Source organism: Osmia lignaria, chromosome 2 (assembly GCF_051020975.1).
Source record: "Osmia lignaria lignaria isolate PbOS001 chromosome 2, iyOsmLign1, whole genome shotgun sequence".
Classification (NCBI taxonomy): domain Eukaryota; kingdom Metazoa; phylum Arthropoda; class Insecta; order Hymenoptera; family Megachilidae; genus Osmia; species Osmia lignaria.
This window is the reverse complement of record NC_135033.1, coordinates 8,856,722-8,877,874: the sequence shown is the minus strand read 5'-3', so window position 1 is coordinate 8,877,874 and position 21,153 is coordinate 8,856,722. Positions and strand designations below refer to the sequence as shown.

The following is a 21,153-nucleotide window of genomic DNA, read 5'->3' as shown; positions in this document are numbered from 1 at the left end:
CAACGTAGTTGTCACTCGATTAATCGTAAGATTACGTGGAACAGTGTAGGACTTCAACTGTAATTAATTCGATTTTAATGTGATTGGCGTTAGTTCATTTCCACGTAGTTTGTCTTTTCTAAACAATTAGTATCTACAAGACTGCGACTTTAATTTGTGTCGAGTATACCAAAAAATTTTCATAAATTTCCACTGCTTATTTGAAATTCGTGAAGTAAGGCTTTACGAGTGCTACTTCGTTACTGACTAGCTACTGTATTATAGATTATTGGATGTCTATCGCAATATGTAACATATTTCCGTACATTTATCGTTCCTAACGATGAATAGGAAGTTCAGGAAATATCATTTATATATATTAATTAATCCTCGTGTTTTTCTCGTTATTACAATCTATTGAGAGAGGATTTTCTACGGAAGCATTATCGATATGCGGTTTTATAATCTCGATTAAAAAAAGCGTATTGTGGTGGTTTCTTTGTAATTAGCTATAAGAATTCCAACAATGAAAATGCAATGACTTTTGCAGTGATAATACATTCAAAAACCATTGCATTTACTAAAACATGCAATTTTCTGAGTTGATAATTTCAATGGAAATTAAATGTCCGTCAATGCAAAAAGAATTTTTGTACACATACAAGACATTCTGTTGATTAAGACCAATCGAATAAAGAAGTACACGCGTAACAAGAAATCTGTTATACTTATTCATTGTTCATTTTAAAAATATCCATATTTTGTACATTATCATCATTGAACAACAAGTATAAAGAGAATATAATCCTAATGGTTGTAGCTGTTTTTTCAGCTCTTTCCTTTTAATACTTTAACGAGTTCCCATTTTATAGAATCCGTGATTTTTGTAATTACAAAAGGACAATTGTTTCGAAGACTAACAAAAGTTGAGAAGAAAAAGGGGGAGATCGTTCCAAGTTACCCTTTTTCGCTTCTTCTTCTTCAAGTTTGTTCTCCAGTAAGAAGAAAAAAAAACGGTTTCGAGGTGGAACAGGGACCGATATTCTTCACTCACGTCCCCTCTTTCTCCCCGACTACTCTCGAAGAGCACAGAGAACAGCGGTTACTTACGATTCTACAGTCAACCTCTGGACATCCACCTGTGAGGACGGAGGTGTTCGACCCCACGACATCCGGTGCGGTGACATGAACGGTGTTTAAGAAACTCGTGTTCCCTCGTTTTAATCCTGCACCTTCGTTTAACCGTGTTTTTCGATCGATTAATGTAACCGATTGATCAATCGTATCATCGACATCGGACCGAGAAAAGGATTCAAACACAAAGTGTTAACAGACACACACGGTTCTCCTCACGGTGAGTGACATCTTATTAACGTATTAAACATTTAAGATTTGATGACTTAAAAGTATTTCAAAATAGCACTTTGGGTACATTAATTTGAAGGGCAAACTTCGATGAAAATGACTATATAAATCTTTCATTAATATTTCTAATATAAAATAATTAATTATTGATTGAATGTATAGCTTAAGACCTGACTTTTCTCTTCGATCAATCTTCACCATCATTTTAATTTTTTGATGAATATTCCATTCGGTAACGCTGCTTCTACTTCCTGATCGTTAAGTTCAATGAAGTAATTGAAGAAAAATTCTAAAGATTCGAAGAATCTCTAAATACTTCTGATCGTTAGCGGCAATGACCAGAGGTTTAAGCGTTAATACGAACGATTGCTATGCAAGTCAAATACAAAATTACTGTCAAGTACTCGACAATTCGTGAAGAATTTGTGAGCGATAACGAGCTGTTGGCGATGAAATGTTCGCGAATACCAAGGAAAAAGGAATTTCAACCGCGTAACAACTGCTCGACAGTTATAATAATTTATTCATGAAACGAAACACCGAAATGGGTGTACCGTTAACGGAGACCCAAGGATGAGTAAACGTATACTCGATAAAGAACGTTTTGGACGATTCATCTTTACCGTTAGAATCGACCGCATGACGCTAGTTCATGGTCCAGGAGGAATCGGTTCCCCCGCGGCTTCCGGAAGCAAGGTTTTTCTATACAATCTTTGCTATACTTCTTATCGACTCTGTATTTCTGCTACGCGCGGTTCCGGCAGGTGTACCGGTACACACGGCTCTTCCCCCCTGCCTGGAGATTTTCTTCCAGTTCCAGTTAACGATATTTCATTTCCCATATATTGCCACGGGATCGGAAAAGATAGCTCTTCTAATTATTCTCTCTGGTCGAATTAGCATAGTAGCCGACAGGCTACTGGGAAAGAAGAGGCTCCTAACGACGTGAGAAGTTGCGGCTCGAATAATTGTTTCTCCTTGAACCTGAATTACCGTGAACGCGCGAACTCGTGGAAGACCTCGATCTCAAGTTCAAGCGATTCTCACGTGCGATTCAAGTCTCCGTCGACTTTATCTCCTGTTTTTTTATTTTTTTTATTTTTTTTTTTCGCAGGATCTCCGTTATATAATCCACGATATCCTGTATTACTTCGAACGTCCTTATTGTACGATCAACGTCAGAAGGAAATGATGAAAAGTTTTCCATTATGCAAGGCACTGTTACCTTATCGATTCAATTGCGTAAAGAACGAGGACTCGAATTGAAGATATTCTATGCTTCCTGAAGAAATAGATAGACAGCACCGGTTACGGTCAATGGCCAGCCTTGAGTGCTAACCATTAATGATTTTCTTCCTTTCCTATTCCCACGCGTAATTTATCACTTGGCCGGACATCAAATCGCAATTTTCCACCAGCTTGTTTTTCCCATCCCGTGTTCAAAACATCCGGTGGATATCGAATAAATATTACGAACAGGATCTAACGTTGAAAAATATCGTTGATTTAAAAAATTTCATTTGAAAACGAGCAACAAGCCGTATTAATCGCATGCTATGTCGTGTTGCTTTCACTCGTCTTCGACGTACGTATAGCGGAAGTTGTATAGACCCAGCAACCTAGAAACCCCGAAACTCTGTATATGGATTCGTGTATCGATTATACCCTGTTAATTGTTATTCCTAATTGCGCTCGGTCGTCACCCTACTGTATAGTCTTCATCGGTGAAGAATCTTGAAAGGGAAAAAGTCTAATTCCTCGTGCTACCAGTCCGTGAAGCGGAAAGAAATGATAACTGTAGCCTTCAAAATGATCATTAAACCTTTCAATTATATCTCGAATAAGTAAATCATATTTCTCACTTCTACGAGAAGCAACCGTGCCAGAAGTTACGGATTTCATGATTCCAGGTATTCGAGAAAATGTACGAATTGAACGGTTCACCGGTACGTGCGACGATTCGCTGGATTTTTTCGCGACGAGTCACACTCTCAGCCGTTGCTAGTGTCATTTACTTTTGCTCTTGACCTCGTGCGAACTCTAGGTTCGAAGACCGCGTTCTTGGATCCTCGATAATCCGAGTCCGGCGTTGACTTTGCTTGTTTTATTCATGAACCACCATTGCTCGCCAATATAATTAGCAAGGACGGGATCCAAGTATATCTGCGAGTAGTCGTAAAAGTTGTAAAATTAGTTCTCGAACCGTGAAGGGAAAAGTTAATTATCCTCTGTAATTAACTTCTTATAGTCTCTGGATACGTGAGACACTATCCTTTTCCACGCTTTCCTTTCGGAATGTATGTATATAGGTCCATAATCATTAGCATTGTGATCGAAGTAATCGCCCCAGAGTATTATCATATTATAATTGATGTAATTTCAGATGTCCAGGTACATCGGTCTGATTCTCCTTATCACGATGTGCGGCCACGTGTACGGCAGCAAAAGGTGCGAGGGGAATGGTTTAGGCTTGAAGTACGTATGGGGAGACGCTTTATCCGATCCGGCAGACTGTGTAGGACCAAACAACATGCAGTATCCGTCGTAAGTGTTGCTAGTGGAATTTGATAAACGCCCCGGTCTCTCGCGATACCGTTATCAAAACGAACGACTGTCGTAGAGCGGCGATCTCGAGGAGTTACAAGAACCTGTGGGCAACCAGTCGAACCGCAAGAGCTCATCAGCCTCGAACAATTGATCCTGAATTGACGAGGCAGGCGCTTCTGCATAATTACAAGGTCGCTCGTGGTGACTACTCGATCGCTGAATCCTCGCGCAACGGTGAGTCTTTCGAGGAATTTCACTTATTTCTTTATACCTCTTCGGTCCATTAGAAGTATTTCAGTTCAAAGTCCTGTAGATCTTCGAAATAAATGAAGATTATGTAGATTTGTCGGAGTGTTTCTATGTATAGAAGCAGGAAGAAGGCTCGAATCGAGACGAGACGTTGGAAACACGCGGAAGACAAAGTTGTCCCTGTTGTTCGGGACGCAACAGTAGTCGAGCCGGTTACCTGAATCGCGAGTAATTACGCTCAGCTATAACCTACATCCTCCCCGTTGAAGCTGTGTAATTTATTTATCTTCCGTTCGTTGCCTCCTCCAAATGTATTCATGTTACAATAGTTCATCCGCGTACTGCTGCACATGACTTGCAACCACCGTACTGGCTGGTGCATTGATTTAATAATTACTCCGGTAAACAAACCGGATATTCAACGAAGGTATCGAAAATTTTATAAAACAGCAAGGCAGACCGGTTGTACGACGCGCAATCGACACATTGCAGCCTTGAATAATGCAGTTGTCCTTATGACACGAAAACCTGGTTCCAACTGACCAACAACACCCGCCATGGTGCTTCTACTCGTTCCAGAATACCTTTGAAATTCCTTTGAAAAATGCATTAGCCACACGAGAGGGGCATCGCTCACCTACATCGATACAACGTCCTTTAAATAATGGCTGGCTGGTGCAGCAGGACGGTAATAAGGCACCGTGTTATCCGGCCAATACAGTTATCGCTCGTTCTGCTCATAACGGGACACCGGCGACCCACTGGTCGTTTCGAACACAGAGACGAAGGAATTCCAAAGAAAGGGCGTCGATCCATCGATCGAATTAGCTCGTTCTTCGTGAGCGTTACCAGTGTCCTTTTTTGGGATAAAATTCAAAAATCTGTTTCTTTTTTTTTTCTTTTAGAAGAGACTCAGAGAGTTTCTAGGTCAAGGTAGCCAGGTAGAACTAGCAAGACTTCTTCTTAATTATACGTGACACTTGATCCTTTTCTTTAAAAATCCATTGAAAAATCTCTGTGTAATCTTCTTCTTTTATGCTTCTGTTTTCAGGACGCGCATTCACCCCAAAAGAAAGCTGCGGTTCGCCAGCTAGATTATGTAAAACTAGGTACAACACCACGGCGCCGATGTACGGGGTCAGCTTAACCAGTGGACAGCCGGTGACCATCGTGCAAAAGTTTCCTGACCTTCTGCAGCAGGTCGTGTTCGAGGTTTGCGAGTGAGTATCGAAGTTCATTTAATAATCTGATTGTATCTGTTATCCGCTGTTACTTTCTTAGCACGTTCGCTCGTGATTCTTAAATACGTACGCGACGTGATACAAATTGAAATTCATCGGGTTGTCGCGTCGAATGTGGCACAGTAGGCTTAGTTCTGACCCCCAGGGTAAGGCTACCTTTCAAACGTTTTCGGACCGGTATTAACCCGTGCCATTATCGAGGCGTGACAGGTCGCGAATGAAGGGAAATCGGTAAAAAGGAAATGACGAAATTGTTTCAGGTCGAAAGAGTGCGACGTGGTCCACGGCGAGTGCACGCAGACGTACGTACCATACCTGTTTCTTGTGATTCCTCTCGGACCAGTGACCTTGACCGGTCAAGATTACGTTCTCGTTGAGAGCGGTTGCGTCTGCAAGCCGAGAAATTCGGCGAGCTCCTCGTCGGAGTCCGCAGCCGTTCCAAGCTTCTAAAGGGTTCTTTGAACCCGAGTGATCGGCATCGAGCACACCGGATAGCTGGAGGATAGCTCGAGAGCCGTGTCGAATGCGACGGAATCGGTGGATGGTGACCCGTAGCTCGAACAACCTCGAGTCCGAGAGACCTAGTGACCTCTTTCAGACGTAGCTAGCTAAGAATGCTGAAGAGCAGCATAGAAGATTGATAGGAAAATGATTTCTCGGTCGAAATCTAGAAAATGGACGATATTATTACGTACCTTTGCTCCGCAACAGGGTACATACTATTCATTACCATAGAACGATCGACTTCCTTAGCTTATCCAGAGGAAGGAAACTCTTCTGGCAAGCTAAAGACTCTTCGTCTCGAATTTTCCATGAAATTAACTTCCTTGGAAAAATAGGCGAATTTAGCATCGAGATGACGAGAAAGAGGACGTGCATAGATCCGGAAGACTCTCATCGATGTGTCCTCGTTAAGTCGACAGAGTTGTTTCATTGTTGGATTCGCTGGTCCGCAAACTGTCTTCCTGTCTCGAAAGAAGGGAAGGAAACATCGCTAAATTGAAAGGAAGTTCGAAGAAGCTATTTCAGCGTGAAAAAAATAAATCGGAGCAGCGACGGTCGTTTCGCGGAATCCGGTCTCGGAATCCGATCGAGTTCACTAGACCTGACCGCGAGAGCCGGTTTCGAGCAGGTGTACAAGGCAGCTATAGTGTTCGGCGAGAAGCATCGGCCAGTTTATTCTTTCGAAACGCATCGTAAAGTTATATCATTTGCCTGGGACGGCTCGTAACCAGCCGGAAACGTTCTTAATGGCGTTCGCCGGTTCTCCGTCGAACGGTCGACGTCGTTACACGATCGTTGCTCGTTCTCTTTCGTTCCATCACACTATAATTCCTTCGAACGCGTTTCCTTGTATCGTATACACCCGAACGCTGGCAATTAATTTACCGGAACGGATGTTCAACGAACGATAGTATCCCTGATTTTGTTTTTTCGATGCATTAACGCGTTCCATGGCGCGCGAAATTTGAAATTCATGGTAAATCAACTTGAAAAATTGCATTCATTTTTGTTTTTCTTATTTGAAAGTAAAAAGAGAACTCCGTGAGGTAGTAGTAATTCATGCAAAACGAAGAACAACGTTGTTTTGCATTAAATTTAATATAAAAATCACTTCTATCCCACGATCTTCCCTGGTGGGAAGAAATTGGAAATTGCCAAGAATCACGAAGAATACCAAGGAAGAATGGCTCGTTCTTATTCTAGCGTCGAAGTCGGTTAAATCGCTCGCGAGACACGCCACTGGCCCGCTTATGCTTCTCAGAACCGGACTTCGCTTCAACGCTGCTCGCGTTGGAATCATACCGACAAACAGGATGGACGTGCAGTCCCAGTACGAATGGACCGTACCATGAATTCCGATGAGTAAAATGTACCGTTAGTCCTGCTTTGCGGGACCCTTCACCTCGATATACTTAGCCCGGTTATTTCATAGATGAGGAGACCCCTGTGGCGCCCAAAAGTGGCCGAGTTCATTCATATCTCGCCACTTATCAACCATAGTCGTAAATGATCACTTCGTACTGGACGCAAATATTTAATTTAATATATAAGCCTGAATAAAATAATTCTGTTTCAAAAATTGCATCTACAATCAGACGTTTTTTTCTTCATTCGACAATTATAAATGCATACCTCGTATCTTAAAACTTAATGAATACTTCTAAAATTTTTAATTATTACAACAATTTTAATTGACAGTTTACGAAACAGTGATAGTTAAAAAGGAATCGAGTAGAAATAGCAGAATTTGCATATTAGTATTCTGTGCCAGTGCCCTAAAAGGAGAGTGATATAAACAGAGAAATGCCGGAATGTTATACGTGCAATGAACGACTTCTTTCATACCGCATCTATCATCTTTGTATCTATAGTTGTAATATTCAAGCATGTATTTATAATTTATTATTAGATTACGATGTATTATGTGAATGAATGTTTCTTTGAACAAAATTCAATTCTTGGTATTCGTTCCCGCACCAGTCCTACCATCCTAAAACCACCGGAACTCTCAAGGGACGATGCATCGGGGTCCCTGATACCCCGGATGCCATAATGTTGGTATGCAAAGAGTGCTAAAGGGTCCCCAACACCCCAAGATGCTATTAGGTCGGTATACAGAGAGCGCCACCGATGCATCCGGGGTCCCCGATACCCCGGAATGCCATAATGTCAGAATACAGGGTGAATCAACGGTGCTTCGGGGTCCCAGACACCCCAGGATCGAATCAGGTCGTACCCATCACTATCCCGAACAAGTGAGTTTCACGATTTGTTCGTTTTTAGGTCTTATATTTCGCTAGATCCGGTCGTACCCATCACTATTCCGAACAAGTGAGTTTCACGATTTGTTCGTTTTTAGGTCTTATATTTCGCTACTTGCTTCGGGGTCCCTGGCACCCCGGTGGCGAAATATAGGTATGCAGCGTTACCGGTACCTCGGGGTCTCAGATACCCCGAATGCCGTAGTGTCGGTAAGCATAGAGTTATTGGTGCTTCGGGGTCCCTGACACCCCGGATACCAAAATGTCGGTACGCAAACAGTGTCACCGGTGCTTCGGGGTTCTCGACACCCCAGATGATATGTCGGTATGCAGAGATAGTCACTGGTGCTTCGGGGTCCCTGGCACCCCTGATGCTATATTATTGGTATGCAAAGAGTTACTGGCATTTCGGGGTCCTTAATACCCCAATATGATATCAGATTGGTACGCAGAGAGCAGCATTGTCGCATCGGGGTCCCCGATACCCCGGATGCCAATGGCGGCATCCAGGATGCTTCGGGGTCCCTGGCACCCCGATATGATATCCGGTCGGTATACAGAGAGCGCCACCGATGCATATGGGGTCCCCGGTACCCCGAATAGCATAATGTCGGTATGCAGAGAGCGTCACCGCCGTATCAAGAATAGTAGAAAAATTGTATTTATTTGGATGAAACGATTGTATACTATGTTTGTATACATAACAATGTATTACTATGTTAATTAATTTATTAATTAACATAATAACCTCGACATATAACTGCATTGGAGCTACTATTTGTATTGTTATAAAGTATTAGGTAATAGATTTTTAATTAAGGCAAATTATCGTGTATGAAAACATACTTAAGATTATACTTTCTACTTTTATATGAAAAATTTACAGGTATTATACAATCATGAATAATAAAAAGGTTATAACCTTTGGGAAAATTAATAAAGATTTAAGTCGGGAATCATCTCAGAACACAGAAAATGTAAGTTCTGGATTTGGCGTATTTGGTAAAAAATTACCAGAAACCAATGTAACAAAAATGAATGAGATTAAGCCAGAAGATGAAGAAGAAACTCAGAATTTAAAAAATGTTATGGGTATAACAGGCTTTGGTAAGAAGGCAAAGTCTTTTGATGTGCAAGAAATGTTAGAAAACATTACAAAAACTATCAGTAGTAATAAAGCAACTGCTGAAGAAAAGAAATCTAAAACTGAAGAAATTGTTGACAAATCTGAAGAAGAAATTAAAGATAATACCAATGATAATAAAAATAATGATGACAATGAGGATGATGATGATGATAGTTTTATTGGTCCTCCAATACCTTCTACACTTCAGGATTCAGCAGATACAGGGAAAATGATGAAAGTAAAAGATAATGATGTTGACAGTGACGAAGATGAAGAATCTGACAGTGAAGAAACACAATTAAAAAATAAAATTCCATGCAGTCATGAAGTTACAATGACTCATGGAACAAAAGCAGTAACTGCTATTGCAGCAGATCCTTCTGGAGCAAGGTTAGCTTCAGGTTCCATTGATTATGATGTTTGCTTTTGGGATTTTGCTGGGATGGATTCATCTATGAGAAGTTTCAGAACTTTACAACCTTGTGAGAATCATCCTATAAAATGTTTACAATACTCTATGACTGGTGATGTTATATTGGTCATATCTGGTTCTGCACAAGCAAAAGTTTTGGATAGGGATGGTTTTGAAAAATGTGAAACTGTCAAAGGTGATCAATACATAACAGATATGGCCCGCACAAAGGGACACACAGCTGGATTAAATAGTGGTTGTTGGCATCCATTTACAAAAGAGGAATATCTCACATGTTCACAGGATAGCACTTGTAGAATATGGATTTTATACAGACCACGTGCTCATAAGTACTTAATAAAATGCAGGGCACAAAATGGAGTTAAAACTATACCAACTACATGTGGTTATAGTAGAGAAGGTAATGTGGTGGCTTGTGGTTGTATAGATGGTTCCATACAAATGTGGGATCATAGAAAAAATTTTGTTAATCCATCACTGATTCAGAGAAATGCACATGCACAAGGTGCTGAGATATCAAGTTTAAATTTTTCTTATCTTGGACAAATGCTTGCAACCAGAAGTTGTGATGATACTTTGAAGCTTTGGGATTTAAGAGCATTCAAAACACCAGTTTTTGAAGCAACAAATTTATATTCTCGGTATGATACAACCGACTGTATGTTTAATCCAGATGATTCAATTGTTGTCACAGGAGAATCTCTGAGTAAAGGTCAAAATACTGGTAGAGTTCTGTTTTATGATACCAAAACTTTTGATCTAATTGATGCTATAGATGTAACAAATTCGCATGTCATTAAGACATTATGGCATCCAAAACTAAATCAAATATTTATTGGTTGTGGAAATGGAATAGTTAAAGTATATTATGATTCAAAGAAGAGCTTGAGAGGTGCAAAATTGTGTGTTGTAAAAACGCATCTGAAACAGAAACACATTGAAGTAATGTCAACCCAACAAATTATAACTCCACATGCACTTCCACTATTTAGACAAGACAGGCCTAAATCAGTTAGAAAACAAATGGAAAAAGATCGTCTAGATCCAGTTAAATCAAGAAGACCAGATTTACCAATTACTTCTGGACAAGGTGGAAGAGTTGCTTCTTCTGGAGGAACTCTTAGCTCTTATGTAATTCGAAATTTGGGACTCAGCAAGAGGATAGAAGACGATCAGGATCCTAGGGAAGCTATTTTGAAATATGCAAAAGTAGCAGAGGAAAATCCATATTGGATTGCTCCAGCATATAAAAAAACACAACCACAAACAATATTTCAGACAGACGAGCAGGATGGAGCATCAAGTGCAAAAAAGCCAAAAACTTAGATTATGCACCGTTTTTGTATAAAGTTTTATGTTATTATATAATGTATGACGCCCTTGTATGTAATAAGTATAATTAAGAATAAATGTTTACTGAATAATACATAAGCAAAAGATGGTAAAACATTTCTAAGCAAAGAATTAAACCAAACTATAACCGACTTATGGTATCACACTGGTAGATGGCAGGAGTTCACCGGAACGATTTTCTTAAACCGATTTGGCGCGAGACTATTAATTTTTAAAGTTCCGTCCTCACGGTTTCGTCGTACCGCGTAGGCATAGGTAAAGTTGAGTTCGCGAAGGAGTAACTTGTAGAGGGAGACGCTTCATAGGACAACGAGGAAATCGAGGACCCGAATCTAAATAAATCGATCAGTAAATAGATCGAGCCTGCTTCCTAGTGATTTGCGATTGGATAGAAAGGGAAGCTGGGGTCAGAGGGTTGAGGGGAGAAGAGGCCGTGTATTTGTGGCGTTCGAGTCGGCAGCTACGATCGTCTTCTGGCAAACTTTATCGTGACACCGTTTTGTACGTGTTCGAGAGTCAGTCGGTTCGTTTGAATCGATCGGTCCTTGGGTTTGATGTCCCATGCGATTTTCGATCGATGAATCCAGTGATATAGCAATTTCCTCGGTGGTGCATTTACCGTGCATCGTGGTGGCAGCGTTCCTGCGACGATCCGCCGCGCAACTCACTGGCAAGTAACCCCGTATCATTGACTAAAATTCTCGCACCGCTAGACTATATTCGTTACGGCCGTTGCGCGGCCACTTCCGCATACATACTACGAATTCCTCTCGGTTGACGCCGCGCTCCAGACGCCATCCTTTTTGTTTTCAATTTTATTTAACCAATCTTCGATATGATCTATCGTAGATAAACGTACAGATCCGAGATCGATCACAATAACGAACAGGAAGAATGTATTGATTCATATATTGATTCTTCGAATCGAGATGCTACATCGACTGCCAAATTTGAACGTGACGTGATTTGACCGTGAATATTTCATATATTGATTTTCTTTAAATAAAATCTATCAATTATATCTACAACGTCAAGGAGTCGAAACGATGATTCCTTGCATATCGGTTTTATGCTTTCCAGTTGACATTACGTAACGGAAGTGAAATTTGGAAAAATATATTATTTCCAAGGATGTGAATGCTTCCTGTCCATGTATTTTGTTTCTCTTTTTTTAAATCAAAATTACAGGAAGTAAACTTGACGATGTCAACGCCAAATGTAAAATATCGATAAGAAGAAGAAAGCGACTGTATAAATGTTGTTTCTATAAAGGTTCTTTGGGGGTTTAAATACGGAGCGACTTACTCTTTTAGTACGATCGGTGAAGCGACTCGAGGAAATTCAAGCTCGTGAACTAGTTCCGTTTATTTCCTATTATATAATCGATTGAATCAACACGGAAATTACTTTCAAGACTAATTACCGTGGTCGATGAATGTACTTCCTTGTATGATTTTCTAACATTAACGTAAATATATAAATTTCAGATGTAGAACAATATGGCTGTTAGCATAAAGTTCACGAAATTCGACAATACACCATGGGGATTTCGATTAGCGGGTGGAAGCGATTTTCCACACCCGCTGACTGTCATCAGAGTACGTATCTACCTTGTTACTGCATTGTTTGCATCTTTTAAACACACTATCATTAATAAAAATTCACATATGAAACCCCTGACAAACGTTTGCATGATCGAATGCAACGGAGTATGCCGGGTTGCATGGACACAGGGGCGTCGGTAAGGTAGACTACACGCAACAATTGTTACCATATAGTAAATTTCTATATTATCGACAAAACGCATAAGGTGAACTCAACGAGCTCACACATCTGTTTAAATTCAAAGACCAAAATAGTAAAAAGATCATTTAATAATAGAAAAGGATGATTTAAATGCGTCGGCGTTATAATTTCCTGTTTTCACTGCGATAATAGATGAGCTGGATGTATTTCTACTTGTTATTGTAACTTGTTTACCGGATTTGATGTATTTATAAGTACCTTTTGCGTATTGCAGTGACTATGGAAGCAAATACGTTCAAACGTTCATTAATTTTAGAATATCACTTTGAGGTTTGAGTCTAATCAATTGAGAACTACCAATGCGTATCATTAATTAACGTGTCACATTTGTTCAGCAAAGAAAAGTAAATTGAGTAAATAAGAAGAGGAATGTTTTTAGGTCACAGAGGGAGGTCTCGCGGAATGTATGGGACTGAAGGTTGGCGACGTCGTAGTAAGATTAAATGATCAGCCCATCGGTGGTTTAACTCATGGTCAAGCGCACGAAGAGCTAATGAGAGCAGGCAATAATTTTGTCTTGGGTGTAAAGAGGTAAAACTCTCCTTTAATTAACACGAGATAATAAAATGAAATTGTAGAAAGCTTTCGTTTCGCTGCTATCCCTACTTCCGGCGGAAATAGAATGCGACATTAACCGTGACAACGATCCGATATCAATGTCAACGCCAACGTTGTATCGTTGCATCGAATTGATCTAGTTGGACAGCGAAGCTTAACTTGAACTACTTTCGATCGTCTGAAAACTTTATTTCGAATGCTCGATGATTCACGAGACAGATATTGTCCCGCCATGAACGTTTGGAATTCGCAATTCGTTATCGACTTTATTATTAACCATTGCTCGGTATATATGCCGAGAGAAAAAAAGAAGGTAATGATAAAAATAAGGAGATTTACAAAATCGTGTAAAATGGACGACATGTACCTGGTGCGTACGACGCGTATTATAATAACGCAGCCAGAATATATCCCGGCGTACGGGCAACGTGTGGCAACGAATTGCAACACTTATAAATAGGTGACCCAGAATGAAATCTGTTTATCATTGGTTGGCGATTTTATTACTGGCATTTACACTGCACACATTTGTTCCTCTATTCCCTCATTACCCTTTCGCGAGTGCACCGGCTCGCACTAGGCTTCGGAAAAGCGAGTTAAAATCAGCCATTCGTTCTAATTTCGTTCATCTAACTCCGAGGTGGTTAAAAAAGTGTCCTGACAGCTGACAGCTTGGCGAATCGTAAATTCGTTACAACGAGGAATATTAATCAGTTTAATTGTTGTACAGAGAAGAAGATCCACTGAAGGCTGTGGAGGCGCTGTCCGAGGAGAACATCGTACCCTACAAGATCCCTGTATGTATTTTAAGCTCTTCACATTTTAACGGTGATTTTATTAAAGACACGTAACGTTGTTTATTAGCTCGCAGATTTGCCACCGGTCTTCCCAGAAAAGATATTGACGGAGGAGACTGTGATCGAGCAACAAGAGATAACGATCGTGCAGAAGGTGTACGAGGAAGAGGGGAAACCTGAAGTGGAACCGCTCCCGGAGAAGCCTCAAGACGCCAATAGCGAGATCGTGCCGAATCAGAATCTCACGGACGACGAGATTGCCCAACTGATTTTAGAGGAGGAAGAACTTTTAAACGACAAAGGCGTATTAGGGTATAATTTTATCGTTCAACACCGTTTGATTACCTTTTTCGGTCGAGTGGCCATTTTTTATCCTTCTGATCGTTTGGCAAGTTGCTCAGCAATTCAAGCGCCGCAAACTCAATCTTTCTGCCAATATTTTAATACGCTATAAAGGTTGCATATCAAATGACTAGTTTTGAAACACAGAATGTCTGACACGATTTGATGACCGAAAAGGGTTAATCTAGTCATCGAAGAGAAAAGAGAGAGAGAGAGAGAGAGAGCAAAGGCTAATTAATACAATGGTTGCAGGGTGAATTTTAAAAAGCTCAGACCACGAGCTACGGTATTAAAGCAATCGAAGGTGATCGAGGAGCTTCGAAACATCGCCACAGCCGAACCTCCTTTGGTCGAACAATTGAAACGTACCTCGGTCTTTCTACAGAAGCCCGAACGACCCGTACCAGTGCCCCGTAAAAAGGAGGAACCAGAAGAAACCGAAGTCGAGTCGTACAGAGTGGTGATAAAGAAACAACAAAAAAGGAGTATCACCGACAGGCTGTTGGAGAAGGGTTTGCTGAAACCCGAAGACGCGACAAAGACCCCCGAGCCTCCGACTCCCGAGGTAAACATGGAAAGTAATGAATCGGGGATGAAGATCGAGGAAGACGATTCGTCGATCGTTTCGTTCAAGCAATTCGATGATAATTCATCTTCAGAACCAACCGTCACGTGTTTCGAGTTCTCTTCTCTGTGTGTCGAACCGGAAATCGAGATCTGCTCGATCCCATCGTCTTCTCTAAATCTAGAATCTGAGAATCGTGGAATCTCGGAATTGGATATCGTACCGGTACAATCGTCTAAACGCGAAGAAAAAGAAACCGTAGCTTCGCCGCGTCGACAGTCGAACAAGCACAAGTTGAAACGTTTCTACACGAAGGGTCACTATTTTCGAAGGTGTCTGTTCGGGAAGAGAGGTCACGGTGAGGTTAAAAAGTCGGTCAAACCAAAGTCCTCGTTCGAGGAATGTTTCCAGGATGCTTGCGACAACGTGAAACCGAACACGTTCCAAGAACGTCGGCGTCGAAGTAGCCTGGAGACATCCCGAATCAAGGGTCGTTACCTTGAGACGTACTTGAAGCGGGAAGATAATTGGATGAGACGCATGGTCGATGGTTTGTTCGACCAGCCTAACCTCGACAGCTTTCTCTCGAACAAACTATTCGGTAAAGTGTTATCGAGCAAACGGATCTCCTCGAGGAGAACCCGTTACGCGGAGAAGATTCTCCTCCGTAGCGTCGAATTTGTCGCGATTCGTCTTCGTTCGGACATTCAACGATACCTCGAGCAAGGTGGCTCGATGAACGATATCAGTTCCTTAACATCCAGATCGCGAATCGGCAAACGTCTTTACTTCAAAGGTCGCTACTTCCAGCGTATATTTTGGCGAAACGTCGCTCGTATAATAAACTACTTGAAGGGTGTAACTTCTTACAAGGAACCAGGAGGCCGAGACAGAAGGAGGAGTTCGGTAATGATCAAGATGAAAGGTCACTATCTAGAGAGATATTTAGAAAATACTTTGTTCGATCTGGACGAGTTTCGCGATCGTTACCCGACCCGTTCATCGTCGTTTGTCGCCTCGAAGAGGAAATTGTTCGTACGAACGCGTTACTTCGAACGCGTCCTCAGAAAACACTTCGAATCTCTCGGCTTGATAGTCAAGTATATATATCAGATTATTTCCGATTCTTCCGTCGTTATTCCAGGATGTGCACCCTTGAACACGTGCCAAAAGCAATTCGTTACGAGCGTCGAAAACGACGCAGCTCTGTCGAATTTAATTCGATCCTCCAAAGACTTCATCTCGACAGAGGTGTTCCATCGTGGAAGTAGACGTTTGTCGAGATCTTGCAGAGGTAGTTCCGGTACCCTGAACGTTTCCAATGTTGGTAAAAACGGTCTGTTCGGTCTGAATTGGTTCAACAGAGAATCAACGGAACTAACGACTGGTGATAAGAAAGGCGTACAAGATAACGATCGCGACCGTCGTAGATTGTCTTTTGTACCAACGATTCTGTACGAGGGTCTGACGAATCACATAGGGGTCGATTTCACACGATTGGTCGCTTACGCTTTCGTGCCTTGCACCTCCATCATTTTGTTGTACATGTACAAGTAATATGTTCGATTCGAAGCTTGTCGTCTATCCGTACACGTTCATTTTAGACGGTGTTATTAATAATTACGATTATGTTTAGATTTAAAACGACGTCACTTGTTCTAGGACATCATCCCTAACAGACGCTAGATCATCATGGATCATCTGTAAACGTATATTAAAAAAAAAAAAAAGAGAAAAAGAAACAGTGTTCGTCGTTCGTAAAGTGTGTGTTGTATCTTCTGTTCAGTGTAACCATAACACGATTCTAGAGATAGCGATTGTACTTGTTTCTAAGGCTATGCAGTCGTGAAAAGTGACTGATTTCTGATTAGTCATTGAAAAGTTCATACAATGCTATCCAAATTAATTAATTAATGGATTACTATCTAATTCGTGGTGCCGGTCACCAGGTACCCCTGTGGCAACTTTTCATTTTGATCGTGTGACTTGCATGGCCTAACAGGTACATATAACGTAGTACAATGTTTAAAGAAAAAGTCATCTCGCGTTATCATGCACGCGGAGATCGATGCATGTTGTATCTATCTACCAATATACTGTTCTCATTGTCAATGTGATGGATTGTCGAGAAAATAGTAAATTCGAAATAAAAAGCATATATTATCTGGATGCACCCAATGCTAAAATCTAGATAAACCTTAACCTGTTAACAGGGGAACACGAGTTTGCTCGTCGTTGAAAGGCACGTGGACAGTCAACGTCAGAATAATAAATAATAATACGAGGGATATTTGAAGAGTTTTTTATCCTATCTTTACAAAAATTAATTTAATTCACACTCTTCTTTTTTCTTCTCAACTTCAATATTTCGAGTCTCCAACCTTTTTCATTTAAAGAGAAATAATTCTAATTTAAAGCTTTCTTTCCCCTTTGAGAATCCGACAGTTAACCCTTTGAGGTCGTATTTGATACGAATACCCTCCTGATGAAAATTACTTAGCGTCAAACGTAACTAATTATAATCACAAATGAACATGACCTCGTATGCGTTTTAATATCACTTATATTTTCACAATTAAACTATTCACCGTTCCGCGAGCCTCGTGTACTCTGAATGTTTTCGTTTGAATCCAGGCAACACCGGCAGCCACCCCTGAGCCAACTTGTTCAGATCAGCCGCAATCTCGTCCGGAATCGAAAGCTGAATCGAAACCGGAAGACAGCGAGGGAGAACGCGAAGGAAGAACACCGGAAACAGGTTGCGACGAAGAGAAGGTTGATTTAGAAGCATCCGAGGAGGAGAAAGAAGAACAGACGACACGGGAGAAGGTTTTGGGAGAGATCGAGAAAGAGATGGCTGACTTGGCGTCGAAAGTGAACAAGGAGAAGATCAAGGAACTTGTGAGCACAGAGATCAATCTGGAGAAACAGTTGGAGAACGTTCAACGACAGTTGTTAGCGTTGAAACAGCTACCAAGCGAGATCGAGAGTCACCTGAGAATCGTATCTGACCAACTGCAGAAGATCATGGAGCTGAGCGGTGTCCAAAATGGCGCCACCAGTAACGGCGAGGGGCGACGGGGTGGGTTTTGCGATTTTCTAAGATTACATTTTCGCGGGGATAGGCCTCGATAGGTATATCCCGAGCGAAGCCCACGCGTACGAATATTTTCAAATTTCACGCGTTCGAGCCTTTTGAAGCGGTGCCAAGCGTCAACTATGCACGGAACATACAGGGTTCCGTTGCGAAACCAGACTGATGGTATCCGTTCGCGTTTCTTCGGTATGACTTTGAGATAGGAATCTCTTTGGAATGTTTCTGACGATGAATAATTTTCCCTCGCATTGTCTTCGATTCGTCGTTGTTATTACGACCGTTTCGTCTTGGCGGCTAATTATGAACAGGAGACTGGGTCAATCGCGACTTAGACCTGGACGAATTTTTCCATGAAATGATAGAAATTGAGATATACGTTCACGTTGCAGAAACCGAAGAAGCTCGCGAAGATGCGAAAGAATCGGAAGAGGAGCACGAAGAGGAAACGGAGGAACAGGATACGACGGAATTCACCGAAGACTTTTCGTATACGGCGTTCTACGATGATACCCAACGAGTAACCGTGAGAACCGAGGAGGTGGTAGAGGAAGAAGAAGAAACGGAAACGCAAGAACTGGAGGGAACTGTGTCGGTAAAGAGCGAAGAAGGAAGCAGAGTGAAGAAGTTCGTCGTATCCTATGAGACGAAAGTTTTAAAATCACCAAGCCCTGCACCTTCTCATGGTAAATACTTTTCCAAAACTTAATTTCGATCCTAATAAATTTAAGTTTGAAAAAAAAAAAAAATTAAAGATCGGATAAAGATTGTACGAAACAAGGATAACGATAGCAAAGCGATGTGTATTATAGGAAGTTTCGAACCAGATCCGAATCTAGCTCCGAAAGATCAAGTTATTCAAGAGTTACAGGTATTCCAGAGAATGATATGGAATGTATATTCAATGTATAATAATCTCTGTTACTCTCGTTCTCCCCTACTGTCTGTGATTCAAGAATTCCATCGTTATTTGTGTACCAAGGAAACTTCATAATTTTTATATGTTCTCCTTCTATGGATGATTTTTTTTATTTTTCTTTTTGAAATGTCTGAGTAACTATGCGAATCTCAAGTCCTTAAACTTTGTATAGTTAACGTTACATCCGTGTCGCGTGCATTATACCCAGGTGATTTTATCGAGAAGCACGTGAATCCTATCGTGACCCTATGTCGAAAGTATTTCTGGCTCGTGAAAAAACGTTAATTTCAATAACCATGGATGGTGGAATGACGTTTTACATGTTCTTTTTTCGCAGCAAAGAGTAAAGGAAAGAGGGAGAAAACGTTCGCAAGATCTCTGGCCCCAGGCTAAGCAGGTGGAACTGACGCTTGGTCGTAGATGGAGGTGTCCGAATGATTTCTTCAATGATGAAATGATTGCCGAAGTATTATCTTCCCAGGCGGAAGTTATTCGAGGCAGAGCCCTAGGGTAAGGTCGTGTAATTTAATATTGCAACCAGCGATGGGCTACCAAAAGAAATGAAATACATGTAGTACCTATGTTTATTAATAAAATGCAGTACTTCATTAATAATATATTCATTTCATTCTCTACGTGAGTCATTCATTTCGTGATTAATATTCTAAATATATCATTTTTAATCCCCCCCTTCACGTGTGAAAACAGCCTGAAAGGCTTGAAAGTTATTCTTGAAAATTATAAGATAACACATTAACGATAATTTGATGCAAGCTATTGACGATCGTTTTATGATTCATCGATTTACAGAGTAAATTTTAAGAAGTACGAGAAGACGAATCTACCGAATTACGATCACTTAATGAACTCGAGTGTCTATAAGATGATTCATAAGATGGAAAAAGAACCGAAGAAAGGAATTCCAGCTAGACCTGCCAAAGTAAACGCCGCCGAGGACATAATCGAGAGGGTCGTAGGTATCCCATACGATCCAAAGGATCTCTAAAACATTCCATTCATATATATTTTACTTCTGTTCTGTTTTTATTTCAGAAATCCCCAGCGTTGAGCACCGCGGATGACAGAAGTACTCGAAGCGTCAGTCACTGAACCCGTCAAGTCATCGATGAGAAGAAAAAAGAATTTTCTTTTTTAACGAGAAGACATTGAACAGAAAGTACCAGAGCGTCGATAATTAAGAAAGAAGAAGAAGAAAAAAAAACAACGCTACTTCAAAACGATATATGAGTACGTGCGCTACGAGAGTAATCAAATATAAACGTAACGTTAATTAATCAAAGTGCGTGTGCGTGTCGTATATACATGTCTGTAAGTGCAAGCATTGTGAAAAAAGAAAACACGTTATAAAAATTAAGCGTTAATAAAAAAAGGATTGATTCTTTTTTTTTCGTAAATCGTCATCTGAACGATACTTTCGAATCTTTTTATACCTGCACCCACCTCAAAGACGGAATGGTACCAAGAATCGTGCCTATTTTGACGCAACGATATCGAACGGTAGGATGGTCACGTTCTACGCAAGATTCTTTCACGGAATCGGATATCCGAGGATCCGTGGTCCGCGTCGGTTCGCGGATGAGTCGCGCATACTTTCACCTTTCCGTGGATTTCCGACTTCTCCTCGCGTGTACCGCATGCGTACGGGTTGGGGCTGAGTCACTTCTTACCGTGGCCAACCAACATATTCCATCTCTTTCCTTCTTCATCTTCTATCTTACTCCCGATGGTCGTCTCATGCTTAGGGTCCGAGAACGTGACGTCGGTCCCGAGCAATTTATGTAAAGCATTCTAGGCATGATTCACGAACTAGTTCGCGCCCTCGTGACCGCCACCGGCGCAAAAAATGCAACCACTCTCCAACAGAACGAAAATCATGGCTCATCCCGTCATGCATATGCGCTTCGTTCCGATAGCCGGATGAATTTCAGATCCTACGTCATGCGGATGACGTTTCTCGTTTCACCCATTCGCTCTTCAACGCCACCCATCGCAT

General features: G+C 41.2%; 3 protein-coding genes across 7 annotated transcripts; all 3 read left to right on the top strand.

Moving 5' to 3' along the window:
* Positions 1–21: 21 nt before the first annotated feature.
* LOC117606993 (uncharacterized) lies at positions 22–7,823 on the top strand. The gene is made up of 5 exons (XM_034330117.2): positions 22–1,333; positions 3,728–3,888; positions 3,965–4,125; positions 5,192–5,360; positions 5,642–7,823. The coding sequence occupies exons 2-5, from the start codon at positions 3,728–3,730 to the stop codon at positions 5,829–5,831; spliced, it is 681 nt and encodes a 226-aa protein (XP_034186008.1). The 5' UTR covers positions 22–1,333; the 3' UTR covers positions 5,832–7,823.
* A 937-nt stretch (positions 7,824–8,760) lies between these two features.
* On the top strand, positions 8,761–11,120 carry LOC117607019 (gastrulation defective protein 1 homolog). Its single transcript, XM_034330179.2, has 2 exons — positions 8,761–8,946; positions 9,033–11,120. The coding sequence occupies exon 2, from the start codon at positions 9,046–9,048 to the stop codon at positions 11,029–11,031; it is 1,986 nt and encodes a 661-aa protein (XP_034186070.1). The 5' UTR covers positions 8,761–8,946; positions 9,033–9,045; the 3' UTR covers positions 11,032–11,120.
* A 259-nt stretch (positions 11,121–11,379) lies between these two features.
* LOC117607015 (uncharacterized) lies at positions 11,380–20,571 on the top strand. 5 transcript variants are annotated; one of them, XM_034330171.2, is made up of 12 exons: positions 11,487–11,728; positions 12,546–12,656; positions 13,244–13,395; positions 14,153–14,219; positions 14,287–14,531; positions 14,814–15,126; positions 17,761–18,208; positions 18,613–18,906; positions 19,033–19,091; positions 19,477–19,649; positions 19,950–20,116; positions 20,193–20,571. In XM_034330171.2, the coding sequence occupies exons 2-12, from the start codon at positions 12,558–12,560 to the stop codon at positions 20,219–20,221; spliced, it is 2,046 nt and encodes a 681-aa protein (XP_034186062.1). In that variant the 5' UTR covers positions 11,487–11,728; positions 12,546–12,557; the 3' UTR covers positions 20,222–20,571. The 5 variants fall into 5 exon arrangements, 4 of the variants coding, with proteins under 4 accessions (XP_034186058.2, XP_034186062.1, XP_034186061.1 ...); XM_034330170.2 differs by having other exon boundaries at positions 11,489–11,728; positions 19,950–20,112; XR_004582115.2 differs by lacking the exons at positions 19,033–19,091; positions 20,193–20,571 and having other exon boundaries at positions 11,488–11,728; positions 19,950–20,091.
* Positions 20,572–21,153: the final 582 nt, after the last annotated feature.